The sequence below is a fragment of the Triturus cristatus genome, chromosome 7 (genome assembly GCF_964204655.1).
Source record: "Triturus cristatus chromosome 7, aTriCri1.1, whole genome shotgun sequence".
Taxonomy (NCBI): Eukaryota; Metazoa; Chordata; class Amphibia; order Caudata; family Salamandridae; genus Triturus; species Triturus cristatus.
Genome location: NC_140590.1, coordinates 725,821,890 through 725,847,014, shown reverse-complemented (window position 1 = coordinate 725,847,014; position 25,125 = coordinate 725,821,890). Strand labels below are relative to the sequence as shown.

The 25,125-nt window shown below is 45.5% G+C and overlaps 1 protein-coding gene across 1 annotated transcript in view; it reads left to right on the top strand.

The window, feature by feature from the left end:
* GAA (alpha glucosidase) overlaps positions 1–25,125 on the top strand; it is a 467,310-nt gene that overhangs the window by 284,738 nt on the left and 157,447 nt on the right. Inside the window, exons 15-16 of the mRNA XM_085617437.1 lie at positions 3,950–4,098; positions 12,174–12,315. Coding sequence (XP_085473563.1) covers positions 3,950–4,098; positions 12,174–12,315 — 291 coding nt within the window. The remainder of the gene's footprint in view (positions 1–3,949; positions 4,099–12,173; positions 12,316–25,125) is intronic.

Here is a 25,125-nt window from a genome sequence, read left to right as displayed (position 1 = left end):
TGTGCCTAAAAAACCCATGAATGTGACCTTGTGTACTGCAACTGGTGCACATATATACCAATACTTTAGGTAGCGGCTGCGCTAACGAAAAATGCAGAAATTAAAGTACTGGTAAGCGGAAATAACTGTGGCTTTTACACTCTTTAGTGCCCCGTCCCTTCTCTTAATCGTTGTTTTTGCAGTTTTATATAGCATGAACTCTAGCCGAATGCACTTTATATGAGTACTAGTTACATTACACAAGGTGTAAGAGGTTGGCTTAGTATATGGTGCTCACTTATGTAAGTGTAGCACCCTGCACTAATCCAGACAACCCTTATGGGGATTTTAGTGGTCTTAGACAATCTTAGAAAGCTCTCTAAGTGGTAGCTGTGGACAGCAACCTTCAGGCTTAGCTCAGAAGGAGCATAAAGCAGCTTGCTTTACCAGACGTAATCTCATTGGTATAGATCAAGTGAAAAAGAGCCACACAGTGTATTTATAAAAATATGTATTTATTATAAGACACTCACTAACACATACAGATAACTCCTGCCTGGAGATATACACAATGCACACAATACTTTGCAACTAAAATGGGTAAGTAACACAACATACTTAGTGGTCACCAGGGGGAGACCAAACCATATACTAAAATAGTGGGAAGTGAACCACGACCCAAGTCAAGGCTATACCCAGAAGACGTAGAAGTGCTAGGGGCCCAAAGAACCACCGAAGGTAAGTAACCAGGAACTCCACGGAGGCCGTGTGCAGAGTGGAAACACGACCGCGAGCTCAATTCAAATCAATGGGTAATTCGCTGTTGCAATTTTAAAGAAGAAGGGCCCTTCCCAGTAGACCCTGAAGAAACTCTGTGGAAGACAGAAGGTTGGAAAGCCACTCCACCCGTGGATACCCCATGAATCAGGATACATACACCAGGGAAGCCGGGTGCATAGGTGCGAAGTGGCACCGGAAACCACCGTCACACTCAAGTGAGGACTTCAGGAAGATGCCACTGGTGAAGTAGGTGAAAGTGTCAGGTGGAACGCAAAGGTGGACTCAAGATGACAAGTACCTGCAAGCAGAGGGGACAGAGTCTATGCCACTCCAGGAGGCACAGAAGACGAATGCCCACTGATGTTGGGTGTTGCAGAAGAGTTGACGTGACCTTGGAGCTGCAGCTGTGTGTACCAGGTGACGCTGTTGAAGACCAGGAGCCATTCATGAGCTGTCCCATGACAGATGTTGAGAGCTGAGGGGTTGGTGTCCATTAGGAGCACCAACAAGCCTTGGCAACTGCAAACAAAGTGGCAAGCGAAAAAGGTGCATTGTCAGGACCAGTAAGGTCCAAGGGACCAAGGGACTCACCACAAGCAGGGAATTCAGAGTAGGCCCGAGCAATCAGGGGAGCCCACTGAAGTAAAAGAAGACCCTCGAGAGTACCCACAGGCCGAAGGCACAGGAATTGCAAGAGGACCTTGAGCAGCTCACAAAAGATGTAGGCTCACAGTGTATGTGATGCAGTAAGGAGTAAGATCTTGGTCACAGGAGATGCTTGAGGATGGGGCTACTTGGTACCCGAAGATCTCTGAGGAAGAGAGCCAACAAGCCTTTGCAACGACAAGTCGACGCAGTGCACAGGGGTTCTGCTCCTGCAGTTCCGATGACGGATACTGGCCTTACACTTGGCGAGAGGACAGTGCAGACCTTGAAGGAGTTGATGGACCACCACCTGTGTTGCTAAGCCTTTCAGAGTCCATAGGAGCCCAGGATCAGCTGTCCGGTCAGCTGCGTTGCGATGCCTGCAGATGCAGGGAAGTGACTCCTTCACTTCAATGGAGATTCCTTGAGGTGTCTTGGATGCCCACAGTCCTTGGAAGGATCCCATATGGAGCACAGGCATGGATGTTGCAACAGACTTGCAGGACGACGAGACCAGGAGCAGCAGGAGTCTTCCCAGTTGCCGTCTCAGTCCCCAGAGCAAAACCAATGCAGTCCAGAGTGCCCAGACAGTCGAAGATGAAGTGGTGTCTTGATATGAATCTTGTCCCACGACGAATCTAGGAACCCACCCACAGGTAAGCACTTAAGTACCCTAAGGAAAGGGTTGGGACGATTCAGAGTTCCCTCCCAGAGGAGGTGTCGGACAGTGGGGAGGATACTCCCATGTCCTTTGTCCAGTTTCGCGCCAGAGCGGGAGCCAACAGCTCCCTGAGCTGGTTTGAACTGGAGTATGCAAGGACGGCACCAAATGTGCACTTCAAGCAGACTGAGTGGCGTTGGCAGGCACCCCCACCCTGTGATAATACACTAAGTCCTGTCTGGGATGTGGTCACACCTCCCTGTGACAGGATACCTATTGTTCTGCCTTCCTATGCTCGAGTTTGGCTCAGCAGCAGGAGGGCAGAATCGTGTTTCTGGTCGGCAGCAGCCATAGTTGCTGTCCGGGTCTAGAAGACTGGTGCCGGGAGCACTGAGAGCCTCTCAGGGGAGCTTTACAGTGCATGGAATCATACCTCCCACACCATTCACAGTGTGGGGGTATGACTCCAACATGTTTGATACCAAACACAACAGGGTTAGTTCCAGCCAGTTTAGAGATGGTCATTGCATGATGATGCATGGCCACTCTATATATCATAATGGCTGATGAACTTACAGCGTGGGAGAATAGACTTTAGGTTGTAGGGATGTCCTGCTCATACTTAGAACTGAGCACCCTGCCTTCAGGATTGAAAGGTCTGCCTTAGGGGTGACTTATAGGTTTTAAGTGCAGTGACCTCAGATATAAGCAAACTTATATCCGTCGTAATTGGTGCTAGCACCAGCTTACACAGACTGCAATGGCAGGCCTGTAGTAACAGTTTGAGCGGTCTCCCATGAGTGGCATAATATATGCTTCAGCCCATGGGGGACTCCTGGGGTACCTATGCCCTGGGTACCTCAGTACCACATACTAGAGACTTACAAGGGTACACCAGTAGCCAGTCTAGGAGGTACCGAAGTACTCACCATAACCAAATGAGAGGAGAAAGCACAGAGACTGGGGTCCTGATTAGCAGGATCCCAGTCAGACTAGTCAGAAGCAGCATAACACCAGACAACAAGTGGGGGTAAAATTAGATCCTACTTTCCTTCACAAAGTCACATTCAATTTTTGTAGGCACGGGGCAATTAAGTGATTTGCCCAGAATCATAGGATGTTGAGCTGATGCCAAGACTCAAACCTATTTCCCCAGCTGGGAAAACAGAGTTGATAACTCTGGCCATAAGGGTACATTCCCTCCCTCATAGGGTGTTAAACCTCTAAGAATCACCAGGACACATTGGTTATAGTTCAAAGGTGCCAAAAGTAAGTGTGTTTGTGTTGACGTTTTTTAAAGAGTTTTAACACAATACTGTTTTTCACAGCCTGTAAAACACAACACTGTGTTAAAACTTTAAGAAATACCAACACGGGTGTATTGTCTATTGGTCACAGATGCCAATAGACACTGCGCCCCTGCAGTGGTGTATCACAAATTAATGCCCCCCACCCCCTTCCAGAATGTGATGAAGGGGCTCCTGAGTCTCCCATACCTTACAGATATAGATTGGCGTTGGGGTGAATGGCTGGACACCCCCCTGGACCGCAGGGAAGTGCTTTACGCGTTACACCCCTGTTTATGTTTCACAATCTTTACTTTCACAACAGACGGAAGGGGTCGGACTCAGATCCCTAAGCCAGACCCAGGGACCTGGTTCGAACCCAGCTGAAACTTTCAAGGGCTTGCCCACCTCTATTTTCAACCCCGCAGGTGTGTCCCTTCCTATGCGCCAGGGTGCATGCAGTTTCTGTTAATTGTGGCTTCTGCTGCTGCTGTGCTGTGCAGCTGGTGCTGCTCTACACTATGGCCATCACAGATCCCTGTGCTCCCGAGCGTCATCTGCGGTCCTGCTCAAACTCACTTCCGTCTCTCCTTTTCAGCTCCAGGAGCCGTACCTCTTCAGCGAACGGGCCCAGAATGCCATGCGCAGTGCCTTGAACCTGCGCTACTCCCTGCTGCCATACCTCTACACCCTTTTCCACGCTGCCCATGTGTCAGGAGAGACTGTGGCCCGCCCGCTCTTCCTGGAGTAAGTATTGTGAAGCTTTCTCTACCTGCTCACAACATGTAAGAAGTTCAGTGGGTCGCTTTGCTCAGGTGGCGCTCCTGCCCAGTGAATTACTGCATCCAGTGCTTTAAATGGGAAAAAATAAGTGCAGGTACTCATTAAATTGAGCTAGGGGCGTGGCTAGTGGTCGGGGTTAGAGGTGGAGTGAGACATGATGATACAAAAACACTTCTATTGAGTATTCATGTTGTCCTTGCATTGCCCTGGATAGTGGTCTCAAACTTTCCATATGTGAAGATTAACAGCTAAAACCCTGAATGAGCCAAGCCATCAACAGTACTTGTAGCACTTTCAGGCTAGTAATCAGTGTGCTCTAGGAGCAGAGAGACTCTGGCACTTAATCTGGTTGCGAGACAGAACAAAACATGCGAGACATGTTTCAATCTAAACAAAACGTGTTACTCGTTACACAAAATGAAGACCAAACACCAAATGTTCATGTTTCCTTGTTTTTTTAATATTTGCAGCTTCTTAATATAATAATTCTAATGTTCCCACTTGCTTGCATTTGGTGCAATCCTTAAATATTCAAGAGTACACACACACAAACAAGCGTTACACGCATTTCTTTTCAAATACCTCCTGATTCTGTTCCTCTAAAAGATACACTCTCTGTTTTCACACCTCTAACCTTGAAATCCCTCCCGCTCTCACTTCTGTCCCATTTGTAGTTAATTCTGTCCAACTCTTTACCCCAATTGTATCCTATCACTCTCTCTACCATCACTCCTTCTATTTCTATTTTGCGGTCTCTGTGCCTCTCTACCTCTTTCCATAGCCGTCTGGATCTCTTCCTTATCTCTATCTGCACTCAGCCCTTCTGCTTCTCTAGCTTTTCCTACTTTAAACTTACTGCTCCTTCCCCTTCACCCTTCACCCACCCCCATTTTCCCTCCTCTCTCCTCAACAGAAGGCCCCACGGCCTGAGAGCTTGGAGTGGCAGACAGTTAGTATTGCACGGTCCCGAGCACGTGCAGAGTCCAGCAGGGTGGGGATCAGGGGAAGAACAATACTGGCCTCAAGTAGGAAGATCAGTTGTCCTCCACCCACCTCACCTGGGCACCATGGAGGCTGCTTAGGCCATCTTCACCACCATCATGGACTCAATGTCGCAGCAGGCGGGCAGCGTGGGGGGTCAATTGCCAGGGCAAGTGAGTCAGGATAAAGACAGTCAGACCCCAGTGGGAGGGCAAGGAGTGAAATGGCCCTTTGTACCCGTGTCCCACCACGGACCCAGCATGGACGCCTGGCAGGGGGTTGGTGAGGACACAGAGCTTTCATCTGGTTAGGAAGGGAGCAGAGGCCCTCTTGCCACTGCGGCAGGCCTCCAATAGGCCTTTCAGGCCACATCGGGCAGCTTGCCACAGCTGCATAATACAGACAGGCGGCAATGGCCAACATGCTGCCAAAGAAACGGCACGCAGCTTGCCCTCGGGCACCAGCCCAGTGCCCACCTTATCAATCTGACCCTGAGTACCCGTACTCTCCTTGACAGTGGAGAAGTGCCGGTACTCGGCTCAGTAAATTTAAGCAGTGCCGGTCCATTTAAAGCACTGGCTGCATCGAGATCTGTGACAGTTCCCTGCTCCGCCTGGAAGCTCTTTGCTCGTTCCCTGCATGCACTGTGCAGTAGTGAGCTCACATGCGTGCTTCACGGAAGAGACAACAAGGTGATGGAATGAGTGCTTTAATTAATCTAAGCAGTTGGCAATTGCTTGAGCCGTATTCTAGACCATTGGGCGGGACTGTTCCTAATGGGGCAGGGAAAAGGCTGATTACCATATGACAGGTCTCCGTGGAGAGCAGCATAATGGGTGAAAACCTATGGTTTGGTAGGATGGTTTCAGGAAGGACAGATGCAAGTGCATGCATGCCCACCTATACCTCTCCTCTTATACCTAGACCTCTTCTCCTACCCCAACCAAGTTGTCTTTGTGAGTGGGGGGATGGCGGCCCTTTCTCTTTGTTGTAGCCACGGTTCCTGGGCCAAAGTGAAACCTATCTTGCACCGTCTTCTGCTTGAGATCCGATTTTCTTTCAACGTGTCCTCTTTCCGAGAGACAATCCACATGCTCTCAGAGCATGGCCAAAGCAGTCGTTGGAGGGGCAGCATGGCTGTGTGACATGGCTGTGATGGGCTCATGTAGGGGTCAGACCTTCCAGGGGTGGAGAAGCTGTTCAAAATTTAAAAGTTGCAGCCCACCTGGTTGGCCAGCTCTTGCCACCGGAGAAAGATGAATATTCACCTCCCCAAGCAGGGAGATTTCAGCTTTTCTGCTGCACGACTAAGAGAGATCTGCATACGAGTGCAGGGCAAGGGCAAGGAATACAGACGAGCCTTGGTTGGGCCTGATGCCCGTGTTGCAGAAGTCTGGAAAGCCTCTGCAGAGATGTCCTGCTGGACCTGTGGAGAAGGAGCTCTCACCTGCTTGTTGAAGAACCTAAATGCCCTTGCCAAAAGCAGGGACCTACTTCACAGCGCACCAAAACCCAGCTGATGGAAGGACCTGATGAGGACAGCTTCAAATTAGCCATGCCCCATGGACGAGAAAGATGACCCTGCTCATTCCCGACTCTCCATATACCCATAGGTCACCGGTGCTTTTCTCTTCAACCTTTCCGTGTTTTCTTGAGGAATCCTAACTTTGACCCTAAGCCTGGTGTTCAGGTCCGTCAACTGGAGGAGTTTCACCAGATTTTGTACCCTTTGGAATTGGGATTCTATCCCTTACGGATTTGGGGATATTGCTGTTGCAGCTCCAGTCAGGATTTCCTGTCACTGGTCAACCAGTGAGTGACCTCCGAGCTCCCCAGTGCAGTGGGAGTTCCATATTCCACGAGTGTCCACACCACAGGTAAAAACCGCGACATGTAGGTCCACAAGTGCCGGCCGCTGGCACTCTATTCAGCCACTGTCCATCCACATCTCTGTCCCACACAACTGCAGGTTTGGAAGGGAAGATGGGCATCACTCATTGTGAGTTTGAGTCCTCAGACTTCGGTCCAAGGCACACACTCCCCCTCGGCAGCTCCGCGGTGCCTTGCTTCGCCCAGAAGCCAGCCAGCCCCTCTCCTTGGCAGGGTTCGATTCCACCCTGGTCCTGATTCCTCCAGGTGCATGGTGATCGTGCTCTGTTTCTTTTTTCTCCTGGTGTAATTCGTCTGCTACATTGCGTGTGTTATTTCATTTATTTTATTTGTTAACTTCTGTTAATTTGGGGATTGTTGTTCCCCCTGGTCTCCCCTCCTTTTCCTGCTGCCACTGACCCCTCCCCCTACCACCCCACTCCCAGCTCCTCGCCCCACCCACCTCTCCTACATCATGGTGACCACTGCACGGTTGCGCCGCTGGCACGCCGATGGCAAGCCCGTCTGCGCCCGTCCGCGCCTGGACCGCACCCAGCGCCAGACCCCCTGGCCCCCGCGAGCACCACAACACCAGACGCCACTACAATGCCAACACCCTCCACGCACTCAACACCGGCCGATCCTCCACCTTCTTCCAGGCCACCCCAAAGCTCACCCACAAGCCCTTCACCTGCAGAAACTGCAGCCACACCTGCCAGCGCACACCTGCCTGTCCTGCCCACCCCACCAAAGCGGACCACAACCACCTCAGATGCATACTGCTCAACACCCGTTCCGTCCACAGGCACGCTGTCGAACTCTGGGACCTACTTGACTCATCCTCCCAAGACGTCGCTTTCCTTACGGAAACCTGGATGAACTCCTCATCGGCACCCAGCGTTCCCATAGCCATCCCAGATGGCTACAAGATCACCCGCAGGGACCGCACCAACAGACCGGGAGGAGGAATCGCCATCGTCCGCAGAAATACCCTCAGAATCTCGACCAACACCGAGGACACCCTCAGCACCGCCGAACACCTGCACTTCCAGATCCACATCGATCCCAACACCACCCTCAGAGGAACCCTCGTGTACAGACCCCCCGGACCCCGGCCACAGTTTATCGACTCCATCACAGACGCCGTCAACACGCACTCCCTGGCCTCCACAGACTACATCCTCCTCGGAGACCTGAACTTCCACCTCAAGAACACCAACGACAGCAACTCCACCACACTACTGGACAACCTCGCCAACCTCGGCCTCAGACAGCTTGTCATGACACCCACCCACTCCGCCGGACACACGCTCGACGTCATTTTCTCAGCCAGCAGCCACTTCTCCATCAGCCACTTCATTGAACTCTACTGGACCAACCACCGCTGCATCCACTTCTCCTTCAAGAAAACTACCGCACACAACCGCCAGCAAAGAATCCCCCACCGCAGCTGGAACAAGGTCACCGATGACCAGCTTACCACCACCCTCGCCCGAGACCCACCGACCGACCATACCGACACCGACACAGCCGCCCGCAACCTCAAGTGATGGATCGAGGACTGTGCCAACAACCTCGCCCCGATCAAGAAACCCACAAACAGACGCACCGACAGAAGTGCCATCTGGTTCACCGCCAGCCTCCAGACATCCAAGCAGACCTGCCGGAGGCTAGAGAAGAAATGGCACCGCGAGCAAACACTGAACAACCATGCAGCCCTCAAGAATGCCAGCCACAGACACCACCAACTCATTCGAACGGCCAAAAGGACCTCCTTCAAGGAAGGCATCGACAAGAGCGCACACAATAGCAAAGAGCTCTTCAGCATCATGAAGGAACTCACCAACCCCAGCTCCAGCTCCAACGGCATCCCGCCGTCACAAGACCTCTGCGACTCTCTAGCTACCTTCTTCCACCGCAAGATCGCAGACATCCATGACAGCTTCAACACCCAGACCTCTCCGACAGCCACCGACACCCCAGACTCACCGCCCCCCAGTCACACCGGTCGCTTGATCTCCTGGATCCACGTCAACGTGGAAGACACTATCAAGACCATGAACACCATCCACTCCGGCTCACCATCAGACCCCTGCCCCCACCACATCTTCAACAAATCGAGCTCCATCATCGTACCCCAACTCCGTAAGATCTTCAACATGTAATTCGAGACTGCAAGCTTCCCGCAAAACTGGAAACATGCAGAGATCAACGCTCTACTCAAAAAACCCAAGGCAGACCCAAAGGGCCTCAAGAACTGCCGGCCCATCCCCCCACTCCCGTTCCCGGCGAAGGTCATCGAGAAGATCGTCAACAGACAACTGACACAATTCCTAGAAGAGAAAAACACCCTGGACTCATCCCAATCCGGATTCCGTTGCAACCACAGCACCGAAACCGCCCTCATCGCCGCCACCGACGACATCAGGGCCCTGCTGGACAGCTGCGAAACCACGGCCCTCATCCTCCTGGACCTCTCGGCCGCCTTTGACACCGTATGCCACCACACCCTGTGCACACGACTCTACGACGCAGGAATCTGCGACAAATCCCTGGACTGGATCCCCTCCTTCCTCACCGACAGAAACCAGAGAGTCCGCCTCCCTCCATTCCGATCCGAAGCCACCAAGATCACCTGCGGCGTACCCCAAGGATCATCCCTCAGCCCGACCCTCTTCAACGTATACATGATACCGCTAGCCAACATCGTCCAATCACACGACCTCAACATAGTCTCATACGCCAATGACACCCAGCTGATCCTCTCCCTCACCAAAGAACCCCGCCACCGCCAAAACCAACTTCCACGCAGGGATGAAGGCCGTTGCCGAATGGATGAAGAGCAGTCGCCTGAAACTGAACTTGGACAAGACGGGGGTCCTTATCCTTGGTTCCACCCCTTCCGCCTGGGACGACTCGTGGTGGCCAGCCTCGCTGGGAACTGCGCCGACACCCACTGACCACGCACGCAACCTTGGGTTCATCCTGGACTCAACGCTCTCAATGACCCAACAAGTCAACGCTGTTTCCTCCTCCTGCTTCAACGCCCTCCGTATGCTTCGCAAGATCTACAGATGGATCCCCACCGAAACCAGAAGGACGGTCACCCAGGCCCTCGTCACCAGCAGGCTGGACTATGGCAACACCCTCTATGCGGGAACCACGGCCAAACTCCAGAAGAGACTCCAATGCGTACAAAATGCCTCATCACGCCTCATCCTCGACATCCCCCGCCACAGCCACATCACCGCCCACCTGAAGGACCTGCACCGGCTTCCCGTCAACAAGAGGATTACCTTCAAGCTCCTCACTCACGCTCACAAAGCACTCCACAACACAGGACCAGCATACCTCAACAAGCGACTCACCTTCTACACCCCCAACCGCCAGCTCCGCTCCGCTAACCTCGCCATCGCCACCGTTCCACGCATCCACCGAACAACCACCAGCGACAGATCCTTCTCCCACCTCGCCGCCAAGACATGGAACACCCTCCCTATCCACCTACAACAGACCCAGGACCTGCTGACCTTCAGGAGACTCCTCAAGACCTGGCTGTATGATCAGTAGATACTCCCCCCCCGCCCCCCCTCCCCAGCGCCTTGAGAATAGCGCGCTTTACAAATGTTTGATTGATTGATTTTTAAAATTTGCAGATTACCTACAGTTTCTGCAAGAAACTCTAGTACTTTTATGTAAAGTACTTTTCTATGCTCTGCATTTCTGCAGCGAAGGCGCTAACGTGAATTCCTTGGGCTAACAACTTGAATAAATAATGCTGCTTTTAAGACCAAGACTAGTGGTAGCTTGTGTATGCAAGTAATCTTGTGTTTTTCTAAGGTGTGTATATGGTCGCCTCGTCCCTTATGCCAAGGAATCACTCTCCTTGTCCGACTATCGCATTTGATATCATTAAACCAACATGAGTCTTCCAAGTATAATAATGCTAGTTGCCTAGTACTGTTGGGAGATTTTTACTACTGGTGGGTAGGGCACTGAGGAAGATGGGGAGGTAAGGATTTGTCCTCTCCCCAAAGAGGTACATGATTCAGACTAGGCACTAGGTGTAGCTACACCGGGTTATGATGAAGGGCTCAGACGTTCATCTAATGTTCGGCTGACGATTACTTGATGGTCACTGCATCTCTGGCATACCTTCTTATTCCACATTCAGTTGTGGCACAAGAAACACAGGCTCAGACATCCAGTCATTAATGACACCTGACTATGAAGTGAGGTAGCATGGGAATGGGAGAGGAAATACCCACTGCGTAGAGTGGCCTGTTTAACTCCAACAGTGAAATCCAGAAGTCTTTGCTTTCCACAAAAAGGTCCCGAAGTCCCCTTTCGCTTGGTGAAAGTAAGTGACCAGAACCCAATTAGGAGTGTTTTGCAAAACATACAGGAAGATGGGGAGGGACGCCAACTCTGTATATATACATCGAGGAGTCCTATCACTAGCGCAACCCAAAACCTCTATTCACTGACCAAATAATATAAGCGATCCAGAGACCATGCGGAATGTATGAGGGAGGGATCAAATCCCTAAATTCTCCGTCTTCCTGAAAGGAATGTCCTGAACAAAACTTTACAAAGCATCCCATGATCTAATCAGGTCCAAGGCCAATCTTTGACAGGAACATCAGGAGAAACCCCTGCTTGATGATGTCAAAGGCCTTCTCTGCATCTAGTGATGATCGCCAGGGGTTCCTGAACATACTGTGCCCATTCCAAGCAGATGGACAGTCTATGAAGACGAGGCCTGGCAGACCTACTGGGCACAAAGTCAGACTTGTCCGATGGATAACAGAGGCAACAACTCACCCTCGCCTTTCGGACGAACCTTGGCTAACATGTTTGTTTTGCTACTCAGGAGGAAGATGGGGAACATGGACAGCACCCGTCCTCCTGCTTGTACTCATGTGTTTTAAGGTCTCTGTTGCCTGTCTCAAGTCCATGAGCGGTTTCCCGTTCTCCGTTGCTCTCTCTTACACACGTTTCATAGTCTATCCCTGAACTGACCAGGCAGTTTTTTGAAAAGTCGCATTATAATAACATTCAGACCTGACCCTCCGATTTAAACATTCCCATAAGTAGCGCATATTTCTTTTGCATGCTGTTTTTTTTAATCTTTGTTAAAATTGATTAAATGACTTCAGTTTGATGGTGTTTTTATGCCTTGTATACAGATTTCCTGCAGATGAGAACGCCCGCACTGTGGACTGGCAGCTCATGTGGGGCGGGGGCCTACTTGTCACACCTGTGTTGGAGGAGGGTCAGGCGGAAGTGAAGGGATACTTTCCAAGCGGTACATGGTATAACATGACCACGGTAAGCCTGTCCTGGCAGATTTGGAGCTGGGCGGTGAGGGGTGAGAGGGCTAGTCTGTTTGATCTGAGCTCTAAAGTCAAGCTAAATTAAATTAAGGAGGTGCATTTGATGACGAGAATACTAGAGAGAACATAGAGCATACCTCATAACAGGTAGCTTTTTTAGCTCGATTGTGAAGTGAAATGTAATCCTCTTGATAGTGACACCAGATTACTTTTTAAATCCAAGCAATATTTATTTTCTACTCCTGTTACGAATTTGTCAACCCATGCTAGAACACTGAAGGCGGGACTCCCCTTTTCATGCCCCCGCTCTCACTTGAATGTTAATAGTATTTTAATTAAGGCTGCCAAATTACTATATTCAGATGGGTAGCTCTGCTTTTTTTAATTTGTAAACTCTTCATTTGCATTTTAAAACACGGAAGAGAGCTATCACATAGTTGATTACATAAATCTTAATTTTATACACAGTAAGTCGGGCAGAACCCAGAGAGAGAAAACCCAGGATTACCATTATGCACATATATATGATATGGGAAGAGTGAATGCAGTATAGGGCCGTTCATATAGCAGGAAGGACCGTGGCAAAGTGTGCCTCCTCAAGCAACACAATCAGTCTGGTTCATCGTTGGTCCGAGGCAGGGAAGAGAGAGTCACACATTTGAGAGCGTCCGAGTGTCCAATGAAACCGGTGGATGTCCCCAGCACTTGAAACCTTACATATGTGAAATAAAAGGAAGCCATGTTCTATCGAATTTATCGACTCTGTTGTGTATGGTAACAGACATGCTGTCCATGGCAAAAATCATAATCTTTTTGCCCTACCACGTGTTTATGACAGTCGAGCCACTGGCAATAAATGCAGTATTAGCTTGCACACATGGGTGTGGCTACCTGGAAATCATTGTTCCAGCCTGAGTCTCCAACAAGAGGGCCCGTGGATGGAGTCGTAGAACTGCCCAAGCAATAGGAGATAGTACTTCATATCAGTAAGCTTTAATATGTGTGCACGTCCACAAGGAAAGGATGGATGGACCTCTCTCTCCACATCCCTTCCAGCATGAATCAGACCCTTCGAGGATTGCCCTCAGCCTTGCTGGGGGGAGATACCATAGCGTCATGAGCTTATGTGCACTCACTCTATGCTGTATGCAGATGGAAGACTATATTGTTCTCCTACAAACTCTAGCCCAAGTGTTGTCTGTGATTTCCACCTCGAGATCCTGTTCCCGTTGTAAAACATATTTACGCTTTGCCTGTGGCTTGAGGTTTTGCAAGTGCCTGTAGAGCCATCTTTGCATCTGATTCTGTTGATGATGAATAGGGTCTCTAACTGTGTTTGCTCCCTGCTCACTTTGACCCTGAGAACCTGCCCAGAGCAGGGGCGTAACACAGGCCCTCGCAGCCCCCGTGGTGCAGGGGGGGCACCAAGCTCCAGGGGGCCCCCTCAGCACAGCACTCTGGCTGCAGAGCTCCTGATTGTCCCGGAGGGGGCCCCTCCACTTGCCTTGCAGGGAGGCCCCCTCGAGTTTCATTACGCCAGTGGCCTAGAGGCTTAGTGTCTCAATTGGTGAAGGCAAACATTTACTGAACTGGGGAGGACAAAGCGGTCTCTACTGATATCTGAGGACAACAGCTCCCCATGTTCAAACATCTCACAAAGACATGGTGGGTTTCCCCAATTCCACATGCGGAATCTGGGATCAGGTAAGCCTAGGGACGGAGGGAGCATGAGTTGAATATGATGGGCTTCACCCTCTTAACGTTCTTTGCTCCACCTCACTTCTCAAAAGAGGAAGAGAGATTTAATGCTCTGGACCAAAAGGTGCACTGAGCTTTTACACTGATCGCACCAAAGAACAATAGGTGAACATTCAGCTTTTAGTGGTGCTCTCAGGGGTCAGGCAGTGCAGAAAAGGCCTTTGACAAGGTGAATAGGCCTCTTAATTAACGCCTGCAATGCACTGGCCAAGAAGCAGCCTCTGGAAGGACTGGGAGCTCATTCAATATCAAGGCTGCTACAACTGTGTTGTCAGGCGGAGTGTCTGTTCTTGACATCTGCCAGGCTCCCTGCGATATGGGCATCATATGTTCACGACGCACTACTGCCTTGATAGCCAGGGCCGAAGGTAAGGACCAATTTGCCCATTTGGTCCTGCAGGAAAATTTGCTCTGAGGCCACTCCACATACCCAACCTTTGGGAGGTACTGCTCTGTTATGTATTCTAAAGGTGAGGTGCCTGCAGTTAGAAGTATTCATCAGAAGAAAAAGTTGCTTACCTTTGGTAACACTGTTTCTGGTTGATACTGTAACAGCAGATTCTTTACGGCCCTCCCTCCTCTCCGTTCCGTGGACTGGCCAATTTTTATCTCCTGCTCAGTAGATTGGGATTGCCTGATGGGTTGTTTGTCTAGATTAAATTGCTGTATTCAGCAGAGGCGTTTACTCCATTAGGGCTCTGGGGCTGCCCCCACTCAAATTCCTCCACGTTTACCTCAAAAAATATTAAATGGATCAATATCGTTAGAGATACAATCGTATCTCTAAACAAATCGACGCATTTAAGTCTGTCCCAGAATGCCTGCCCTGCCTCGCTCTGAAGCTGAAGATGGAAGCCAAGCAGTAAATGAAGTTTCTTCAATGTGACACACAACACAGGGCTTAACCTTTTAAAGCCCTTCATTGCCATTATAATCTATGGTGGTATCCACTGAAGGCCAGTGACGCTGTCAGTGTCACAGTTTTCGGCGCCAGAGTCTGCATTCCTGCGTGAGGCCAGACATCCGTCATTTACAGGTATAGACCCCACAATACCATTCATCGCACCATGCCGTCAATGCTACAAAAGTAAATAAATACACAATAAAGGTGGGCCGCCGCCCTTACATCATTGTTGGCATTGTCCCTTACATCATTGTCGGCATTGCCTTTTAACATGGCGGCTACCCTCCTTTAATTTCTATTTATTGGCTTTTCTACCATTGATGGCACCGCACTTTAAACATATAAAGTTAAAGCGCACCATACCTCAAAAGCGTAAAAAGCGTAAAAAACAAAATGCTCGCAAATGCTCACGCTCGTCTCTTAAGCCAAAGGGTAATGGAATTCCTATATTATGTCTTAAGGGAACGGTGCACTATATATATATATATATATATATATATGTGTATATATATATATATATATTTCGAACCAGTACTCCTTCCACTTCCACCAGAGAACCCCCGGCGGCGAAGAGAGAGACACGAACCACTTCTGATTTCAGGCAAGATGTTTTAATTCACCAAACAGCAGTCGACAGATGACGCGTTTCGGGCTCAGGCGCCCTTGTTCACATAAAGGCTGTGTGTAATAGATGCCATTTTTAAATAAAATGCCCTTCCCACTAAGGTCACATGTTCACAGAACAAACCAACGGACATAGCAGAAAGACTTAATGGTGTGTTATGGTTCACTGTACTAACGCTGTTCCATCAGAACTAAATTCATTGTTCAAAAAAAGTTTTGATGCTGAAACTACAAAATATATACATTGAGGAATTCATTTGTAATATTAGGGCGTTAGTGGTTATGAAATTATAATTAGTATAATTTCAAAAGTACTTAATGCAACAAAAGCATTAAACCAGCATTCCAGGATAAATCCAAATACACCAAAAAACACTGCTATAGTTCACTTATAACTGCTTAAATGCATGTTGTTGTACTTCGAGTAGTGACTTCTGTGACAAAAAGGGAAGAAGGGATATATACAAGGCTAAGTGCATGAAGAAGCTGCATGATTAGATTTTTCTGCAGAACATAGATACCCAGTTTAAATAATAAGTTACGTGAAAAATGTGTTAAACCAAGTGAAAAGATACAATAGTATCCATCACCATAACCTCGACTAATACGAGACATGATACAGTATCTCTACCATAGTGACAAAAAGTGAGGTGAAAAGAATATATAAAAAATATAGGTTATCATAATTCATATACCCAAGGACAATTTATGTCTGTAATATGGTCATGAATATGACTAGACACATTTAATAAATCGGAAGATATTAACACGATTTACTTTAAGAAATACATTCAATTTCCAATCCAAATGATGCACAGTATATTACACACAACGTATGGGGGCTGCACACAGAGTATCGATTTACAGGCATGTGTACATGTCTTCGGTGTTGTTCAAACCGTTAGGGCACTTGCTATCGAAGTTTAGTATAAATTTGGTCTCTAATCTTCTCAGCGAGGCTTCTCGGTTACCCCCTCTACGTGGTTTGGGAACTGCTGATACCACGAAGTATTTCAAACAAGATAAGTTGTTATTATGTACTTGTTTGAAGTGGCGTGCCACTGGGTAATTAGGATCACTATGAAGGATGGCACGGAGATGTTGGAGTATTCTCTCGTGTACCTGTAACTTCGTGCTCCCAATGTAATTTAGCCCACAAGTACAGGTAAGAACATATACTGCAAAATCGGTTTTGCAGTTATAGTTACCTATTATCTTGTGAGGTGTGGGGCTAAATGGGGTGTTATATTCAGTGGTGCTGATCCCAAACTTACACGCCCGGCACGAGGAGCATTTGAAAAAGCCATCTTTGGGTTTTAACCAAATAGAGCTAGTTTTGATTTCGGGGCTCGTTGGATCTAATTCCGCTCCCATGGTTCTACCTCTACTGAATGTTATAGTAGGGCTGGAAGGTAAGCTGGTTTTTAGAACTGGATCAGTAAGAACTATTCTCCAGTTCTTGTTAATGATGGATCTAATTTTGCGCTCGTTCTCACTAAAGGCTGTGATTAGTCTTGGACATTGGACCTGTTCAGCTACCCCCGATGTTCTAGATAGAACCGCAAGATCATGTGATGCAGGTTCTGTGTTGTCAGGATCAGGTAGCAAGCTATCTCTAGATCTAATGGAAGCCTTAGCTAAGGCAGATGTTACCATTTTGTCCGAGTAGCCTCTAGCCTTCATGCGACGCATGGATTCTGCTGCACAGATATTGAATTCAGCTTCCGTGCTGCATATCCGCTTCAGGCGTAGCATTTCCCCATAGGGGATACTGGCTATCAAGTGTCTGGGATGGGCACTGGTGGCATGAAGTGTGACATTTCCAGCCGTGGGCTTTCTGAATAATGTACTTTCTATTCTGCCATTGGCTATATATAGCTTAACATCAAGAAATTCCAAATGGGAATTACTAATGTGGTGGGTAAAGTGGAGATTCACATTGTTGTTATTGATGTTATTGATGAATTCCACCGCCTTATCTTTGCTGCCCTTCCACACCATGAAAATATCATCGATAAATCTATAATAGTGCATGATATTTTCCTCAAAAATTGCAGAATAGTCTTTTTTAAGTACCTGCTCCTCCCACCAGCCTACGTGCAAGCACGCATAGCTGGGGGAGAAGCAAGCTCCCATGGCCACACCCCTTAGTTGTTTAAACAACTCCTTTCCAAAAAGAAAGAAGTTGTTATGGAGACACCAACGCATCATGCTGGCTATAGCTTTGTTGTGCTGGTAAAATTCGCACGGTCTTAGGTTCAAAAAGAATTTGACAGCTGACAGTCCTGCCTGATGGTCTATGCTGGTGTACAATGATTCAATGTCTAAAGAGATTAAATACATCCCTTCTGACCATTGAATGTTCCTAATTTTACCGAGGAAGTCACCAGTGTCTTTGACATAGCTAGGCAGTGTGGTTACATGGTTTTGCAGAAAGAAATCTATATATTGGCCAACCTGTTCCGCTGCGCTGCCTATAGCAGAAATGATTGGCCTGCCTGGAGTGGGAAGAACACACTTATGCACTTTCGGTATTAAATAAAATACAGGTGTGATAGGGGTTTCATTGTGCATAAATTTGAACTCATCATTGGAGATAAGGCCATCACTACGTAATTGAGATAACAGTTTCTTTAATGAATCTGTAGCCTGCTTGTATTTTTTGGTGTTAGATGGTTCATAACAGTCAGTGTTACCAAGCTGGCGTTTAGCCTCCTTGATGTAGTCTGCCCGGGGCCAGATAACTAGATTGCCCCCTTTGTCTGATTTTTTTATGATGATTTCATTGTTTTTTCCCAATTTTTGCATGAGATTGGCATAGTCCCTTTTCTTTCTTTCAACCTGTTTCCTTTGTTTGAATTTCTCAGACTGTACTTGCTTGTTCAATTTTTTAATGTCTTCGACCACACAGTCGTGGAACGTGTCCAAAGCATCCCTCGGCATCATGGGGATATATTTGGATTTTTTCTTGAAAGGGCTGAGCCCAGCACCTTTCTGTAGCAAATTGATGTTACTCATTCTTCTTTGTGTGGATGGGTCACATTCGTTGTCACTGTCCTCTGCTTCGGCAGTGTTCAAATCATGAAGGTCTAGGTACAGAGGGATATCTGCTGCTCTGATTCCTAGGCTGTCAACATGAGTAGCTCCATCCTGTCGTGACTCCCCGTCTTTGTCTTTGACGGTTTTCAGGAGAAAATGCTTTTTTAATTTTAGTTTTCTCACGAACTTAAAGACATCGATTCTTGTGGAGCTGTAATTAAAAATGTGGCCAGGACAGAAATTAAGACCCAAGGACAACAGTCTTTTTTCAGCTTCGGACAGCGGTACATTGGACAAGTTGATGATAGTTTTGTCCATGTCTACTTCCTCTTTGTCCAATTGCTTTTCTTTTTGTTTTTTCCTTTTTTGTTTGTTGGCTTTTCTTCTTTCCTTTCTTCGTCTGTTTTTCCTTGTGTTTTTTGCTGTGGTCTGTTCTCCTTTCTCGGTCTCAAGGACCTCAGTCTCTCTGCTACTAAAAAATCCAATTCCTCTCCTGCATCAAGTACAATTGCGGGTGTAGGTCTCTCTCCGCTCTCTATGCTTGATTCACTGGATATGGAAATAGTGTCAGAGCTGATGCTTTCAGCTGCTGCTCCTCCAATTGCTGCAGATTTTTGTGTGTTTTGCTCTGCACTACTTTTGCCCTTTTGTTCTCCGAATTTCCTGCGGTTTTCATTGTTGTACTTTCGGGCAAAAGTGAAAATCTGCCCGTTGTTGTAGTCTGCTTCATCCCTGGCAAACTTATGCGCTTTGCGTTGTTTGATTTTCTCCTCATGCTTGCGCAGTCTTTCTTCGATAGCAGTTCTTGCTGTTCTGATGTAATCAACCTTGGCAGACTTTTTCAGCTCTTCCTCAATGATTTCGATTTTCTTTACTATTTCCACTCGGTCTATTGCTGCATATTTAATTAAAATGCGGACTGAGGTCATGGAGGCTTCCAAGTTGTTCTGTGCCCATTCTTTTAACATTGCAGGGTTGGGGTTATCATAGCTTGGCGCTAAGAGGATCCGAAGACCTCTCGGAACCCTCCCTACCTCTGCATATTTGGAGAGTGAGCAATGCTCCCACCACTTCGTTATTTCTAGGCGCATGTACTTTTCGAGGTTCTTTAGAAGCGTTTTCTCATTATCATCCGGCCCCGCCGGTGTGCTTACAGATGGTACATCATTTGGACTGGAAATGGGTCTTTGGCAGAACAATTCTTCCGCTGCCGCTTCGCGCTGGCGAACAGCCTCGTCTGACATACTAACTGTTAGGTTGTTATATCTTACGCAACTCGGATCGTGTCCCGAGTTGCTTCGTTGTGCCTGATTTCTCCCCACCTCTGCCAGAATGCCGTCGTCACTCACCGGGTGCTGTAGCCGCTTCGCCTTTGAACCCGTCTGGTTCTTTGTGCCGGCCAGTAACCCTTTGCTTTCCCGTGACGTGTGGCGGCGCGAGGGGGCTGCAGCCAAAGTTTCACCACGAACCACTTGCACTTCGACCTTAGGGCGGCAGCCGCTTCCGGGTGAGAGGGTTCGTTGAAACGGAAGAAAGTCGAGCTTCCGTGTATTATGAATTTCGAACCAGTACTCCTTCCACTTCCACCAGAGAACCCCCGGCGGCGAAGAGAGAGACACGAACCACTTCTGATTTCAGGCAAGATGTTTTAATTCACCAAACAGCAGTCGACAGATGACGCGTTTCGGGCTCAGGCGCCCTTGTTCACATAAAGGCTGTGTGTAATAGATGCCATTTTTAAATAAAATGCCCTTCCCACTAAGGTCACATGTTCACAGAACAAACCAACGGACATAGCAGAAAGACTTAATGGTGTGTTATGGTTCACTGTACTAACGCTGTTCCATCAGAACTAAATTCATTGTTCAAAAAAAGTTTTGATGCTGAAACTACAAAATATATACATTGAGGAATTCATTTGTAATATTAGGGCGTTAGTGGTTATGAAATTATAATTAGTATAATTTCAAAAGTACTTAATGCAACAAAAGCAACAAAAGCATTAAACCAGCATTCCAGGATAAATCCAAATACACCAAAAAACACTGCTATAGTTCACTTATAAAAGCGTGTACTTTCAAGAGGTAATCCTGACAGGAAGTATTCCTTTGGGAATCACACCATGATGAGACACCTTAAGGATGTACACAGAAGGACACATGCTCGACTTACTGAAGGTAACCCTTCAGTAAATCAACCAAGCACATCCACAGCAGCTCAGCCTGGACCCTCATCTGCAGGGCCGAGTCCTTCTTCTGCAGGTCAGGTGAGCCCTTCATCTGTGGTGGGAGCATCTCCTTTTTCTGGTCCTCTGGAAACTAACCCTCGGTTTCTGAGGGTTGATATACGGTGCGCCACTTGTCATGATCTAATTTGTCATAGGGAGACCAGTATTTCCCTAGTGAACAATAAAATAGATCAGCACATTTGTCGTAGAGACTAATATTCCCACTCTTTCTTTCCTCTGTCCCTGCATGAACACAACGGCTCTTTTAAGAGCCAACCTTACCTTTCATCTATTTTTTATATATTTTTTTTAAAACTTTTTTTTTTTTTTTTTTTACTGTACGCGTACGGTACGCGTAATTATTATTTTTTTTTTTTAAAAACACTAAAAATCAATTATCACATTACAAGGTCCTTGAGAGACTACAATTAAAAACTGAAAATGTGATTGTAGAGAAGTGGAAAAAAGGGACCATGACATTATTGACTTACCATACCCACTCAAAAAAAGATTTATTCATTTAATTTTTTTTTTAATTGCTTTAAAAATGGTTCTAGTTTTCGAAAATTTTCTATCTCAATCTGAAAAAAAAGAAAAAAGTATTATTATTTAATAAAACATTTAATAATACAGTACACATATTTACATATTTTTCAAAAAATATTTTTGCCTTTTTTTTGCTGTTTTCAGAAAATATTGCATTTCACTATAAATTGTGAAAGCAATTGCATTCATCATTTAACAGCAGGCAAAAAAAAAATTTACAATCTCAAAGATTGTTTTTAAAAAAGCCCACAATCTCTTTTTGCATAAACATAACTTTATAGAAATGCATAATATTCTTAAAAAATATCATCTAATATCAATACTTATTTCTTTAAAATACCGTCTGATATTTTTGTTTCAGAAGTATAATCACAATAAGATATGTCAAATAACTCCACAATACATCTGGTTCCATTTCCTTTAGGCCAAATAGTAATTTTAAAATTCTTTTTTTGTTTAATTTCCAATGGTAATCCAATAAAAAACAAAAGTTTAAATTGTACAGATGTCACCGATTCTCTGTAACATTTTGGTTTCCGAAAGATTAATTAATAATTAAATAAGTCCACAATAGAATTGTTTACTTTTCCGCATGGCCAAATAGTAATTTTAAAAATCTTTTTTGAAAAAAATTCCAATGGCAATCCAATAACATTCCAAAATTTAAATTGTGCAGATGTTACCGATTTTTTCTAAATTTTTGGTTTTCCAAAGTTTCCTTAAAAAATGGAAAAATTCCACATTACAATTGGTTACCTTTCCATTAGGCCAAATGATAATTTGTTAAATCTTTTTATTTGTAAATTCCAAATGGTAATCCAATAAAATGGTAAAATTGTTTTGTCCAGATGTTGTCAAATCTCTCTAAAATTTAGGTTTCAGGAAGATTAGATAGGAATTTGCTAAATCAAAAGGCAAACGTTGCTTAAAAATCAATTGGGAATCATTACACAGTGTCCAGCCTTTTTCACATTTAAGATAAACTGTGTAATGACCAGAAGTTACAGTAGGTCCATCATGGAAAATTATTGCAACTGTTACAAAAGTTTTTCCTGAAATTGATAATTGCTGTCCTGTAAACTTCTTTATTAAAGTATCCAATTTTGAACCATCAGCTCTACATTGTTGCATCATTAAAATTACATACTGTCTGCATTCCTTTAAAAATAATGTTGAAAACATGTCAGATTTACACTCACCGCATTGCATGCTATGATTAGCATCTTTAACTAATTTAGCAAAAGTGACTGTTTTACTCTCTGGCAATGTTAAATAAATAAACCTTTCAGAATCAACATTAGAGCCACATATATTATAACAGTTTTCACAACTATGTTCCCATTTATAAGAGAGACCAAATACATTTTCAATGTTAACCCCTTCTTCTTCCAGTACCTGAAGAAAATAAATCAAGAATTCCTGTGCGTCTTGCTGTACATTTTGAGAAAACTGTGTTCGTCCTGAACATACATCTAAAACTTTTCTAATTTCAGTAGCACTTTCTATTTGAGTTTTATCATTACTCAGCTTTTCAAAAAGGAGACTCAGCACAGAACAGAATCTTTTTCCCTGATTTACTATTATCTGCTCTTGCAAACTTTCCAGATAAAATGCAACATTCAGCACTACATTAGCGTAGCAGTTGACACCAGAGCTATTTTCAAAATAACATCCTACAACCTGTTCTTCATTTTCCTTATTCTTTTTGCTTGCAATTACATCACTCCTCTTTTTTTTCCTCCTCTCTACATCTTCATTACAGATATTCTCATTTCTCCTTTTACGAGAAACTACACGTTTCTCCAACACAGGATACTGACCTAACTGAGGAGCATAGCTTCTTCTTAATCTATTATACTCCTTTACACAATTTGTATCAGCATTAACTTTTGAATCATCAAAGTCTATCATGAATAAACCTGATAATGTTTTCACTCGTGACAAAGCAACATATGCCATACCTTCTTTGAACACAGTTGAACCAATGTTCACAAATGCACAATCTACAGTCAATCCTTGAGACTTGTGAATAGTTACAGCATATGCTAGCGAAAACGGAAACTGCTTCCTACGTACATATAAGTCTTTCACAAGCATGAAACGAACTGAACAACGACAAATGTCTTTAACTTCTTCTATCTGATCAAATTTTATTTTTAAACATTCAATTCCATCTTTTTTCTGATAATTAATAAAACCCACAACTCTTCCCATAGCTCCATTAACTAAACCTTTTTCAACATCCAAATTTCTCCTTAAAAATACTCTACAGTTCATGCAAACATATAGATTTTTTTCTAATCCAGCTGTTTTGGAAATCTTCTTCTCTAGTGAATCCAATTTATTTTTCAGTGTGCCTGTTAATGTGACAGTAATTCTTCCATCCTCAATTTTGTCCACTGCTTCCAATTTCCTGATATCTTCCTTTTCCAATTTCAAAAGCTCCTCATTGAATATTGAGCATTCACGTAGAGTTGGCATTAAGCAGATGACACTTTTGTTTTCTGCAATGTTCTTGTATATCTTCTCTGCAACTATTTCTTCCTTTGGAAATAAATTATGTAGCAGCCGAGTCTGTAATGCTTTTTTGCCAGCTTCTGTGAGTAGTCCAATCCTGATATCTTTCAGAATACTTCCATATTCTTCATCGTTTGCTTGCCTCATATTAGTTGTAAGTTCCTTGTACTCAAAGAAGGACCAAATATTTGTATTACCGATGCTTCCCAATGACTTCTTCGTGTCTTCATGTGTACAGTATTAAACACTGGTTGTCCTTTAACTGGAGTAAGTTGCAAAAGATCTCCAAAAACTATGACGTGTTTTCCTCCAAATAACACGTCATAGTCTGACTTCAGAATTTGCTGCATTCTTAAATGCACAAAGGCAAGCATTAAGTTCGATACCATGCTCACCTCATCAATAATGAGAACTTGCATCTTCTTCAATACTCTTGAAACTTCCAAGCATGCTTCTCCAGTTAGCTTGTTGTATTGTATTTTGTTCTCATGCTCCACTGGTAACATTAGCAAACGATGTAAAGTGATTCCTTTTATGTTATATGCTGCTAACCCAGTTGGAGCAGTAACCACACAAGATAAAGTAGAATCCGTTTTTTGCTGTAGGTAGCTTCTGATGACTTTTATTAGGAAACTTTTTCCAGTTCCAGCTTGTCCGCTTACATACATCCTGATTGGATGAAATGATGTGCATGAGCACTCTTTTTTTTCATGTAGAAATCCGTGATCAATTTTGTTTCTGATCTCTTCATAAATTTGTTGCTGCTCTTCGTTCAGTTGTCTTTCCAAATTTTGTAAGTCTATAAATTCTCCTTGAGCTTGATTCATAGCCGTTTCCACTTCATTCATGGCTATTGATGCTTCATTTTCAACGTTTGGTTGTCCTAGGGGATCTTGACTGAGTGTTCCTGAACTTTGGCTGTCCTGAGAACTGTCTCTAGCTATTTCTGCTGCAATTGTAGTTTCCTGTTCAATTTCTTCATTTAACATTTGCAGATAAGTTGTGAATGTATTGCATTGTATGCTGTCTTTGCAAGCATTAAAAGAATCTTCATAGCTTTGAAATTCTCCCAGTAGTTCATCCTCTGTACGCCATGGTTTAAACAGCTGTAAAAGAGCCAAGTAGTAAAATTCCTTTTTGTCAGTAGTGTCGCAACTCAGCTTCCGGTGATTTATCAAACTTCCTTTTGT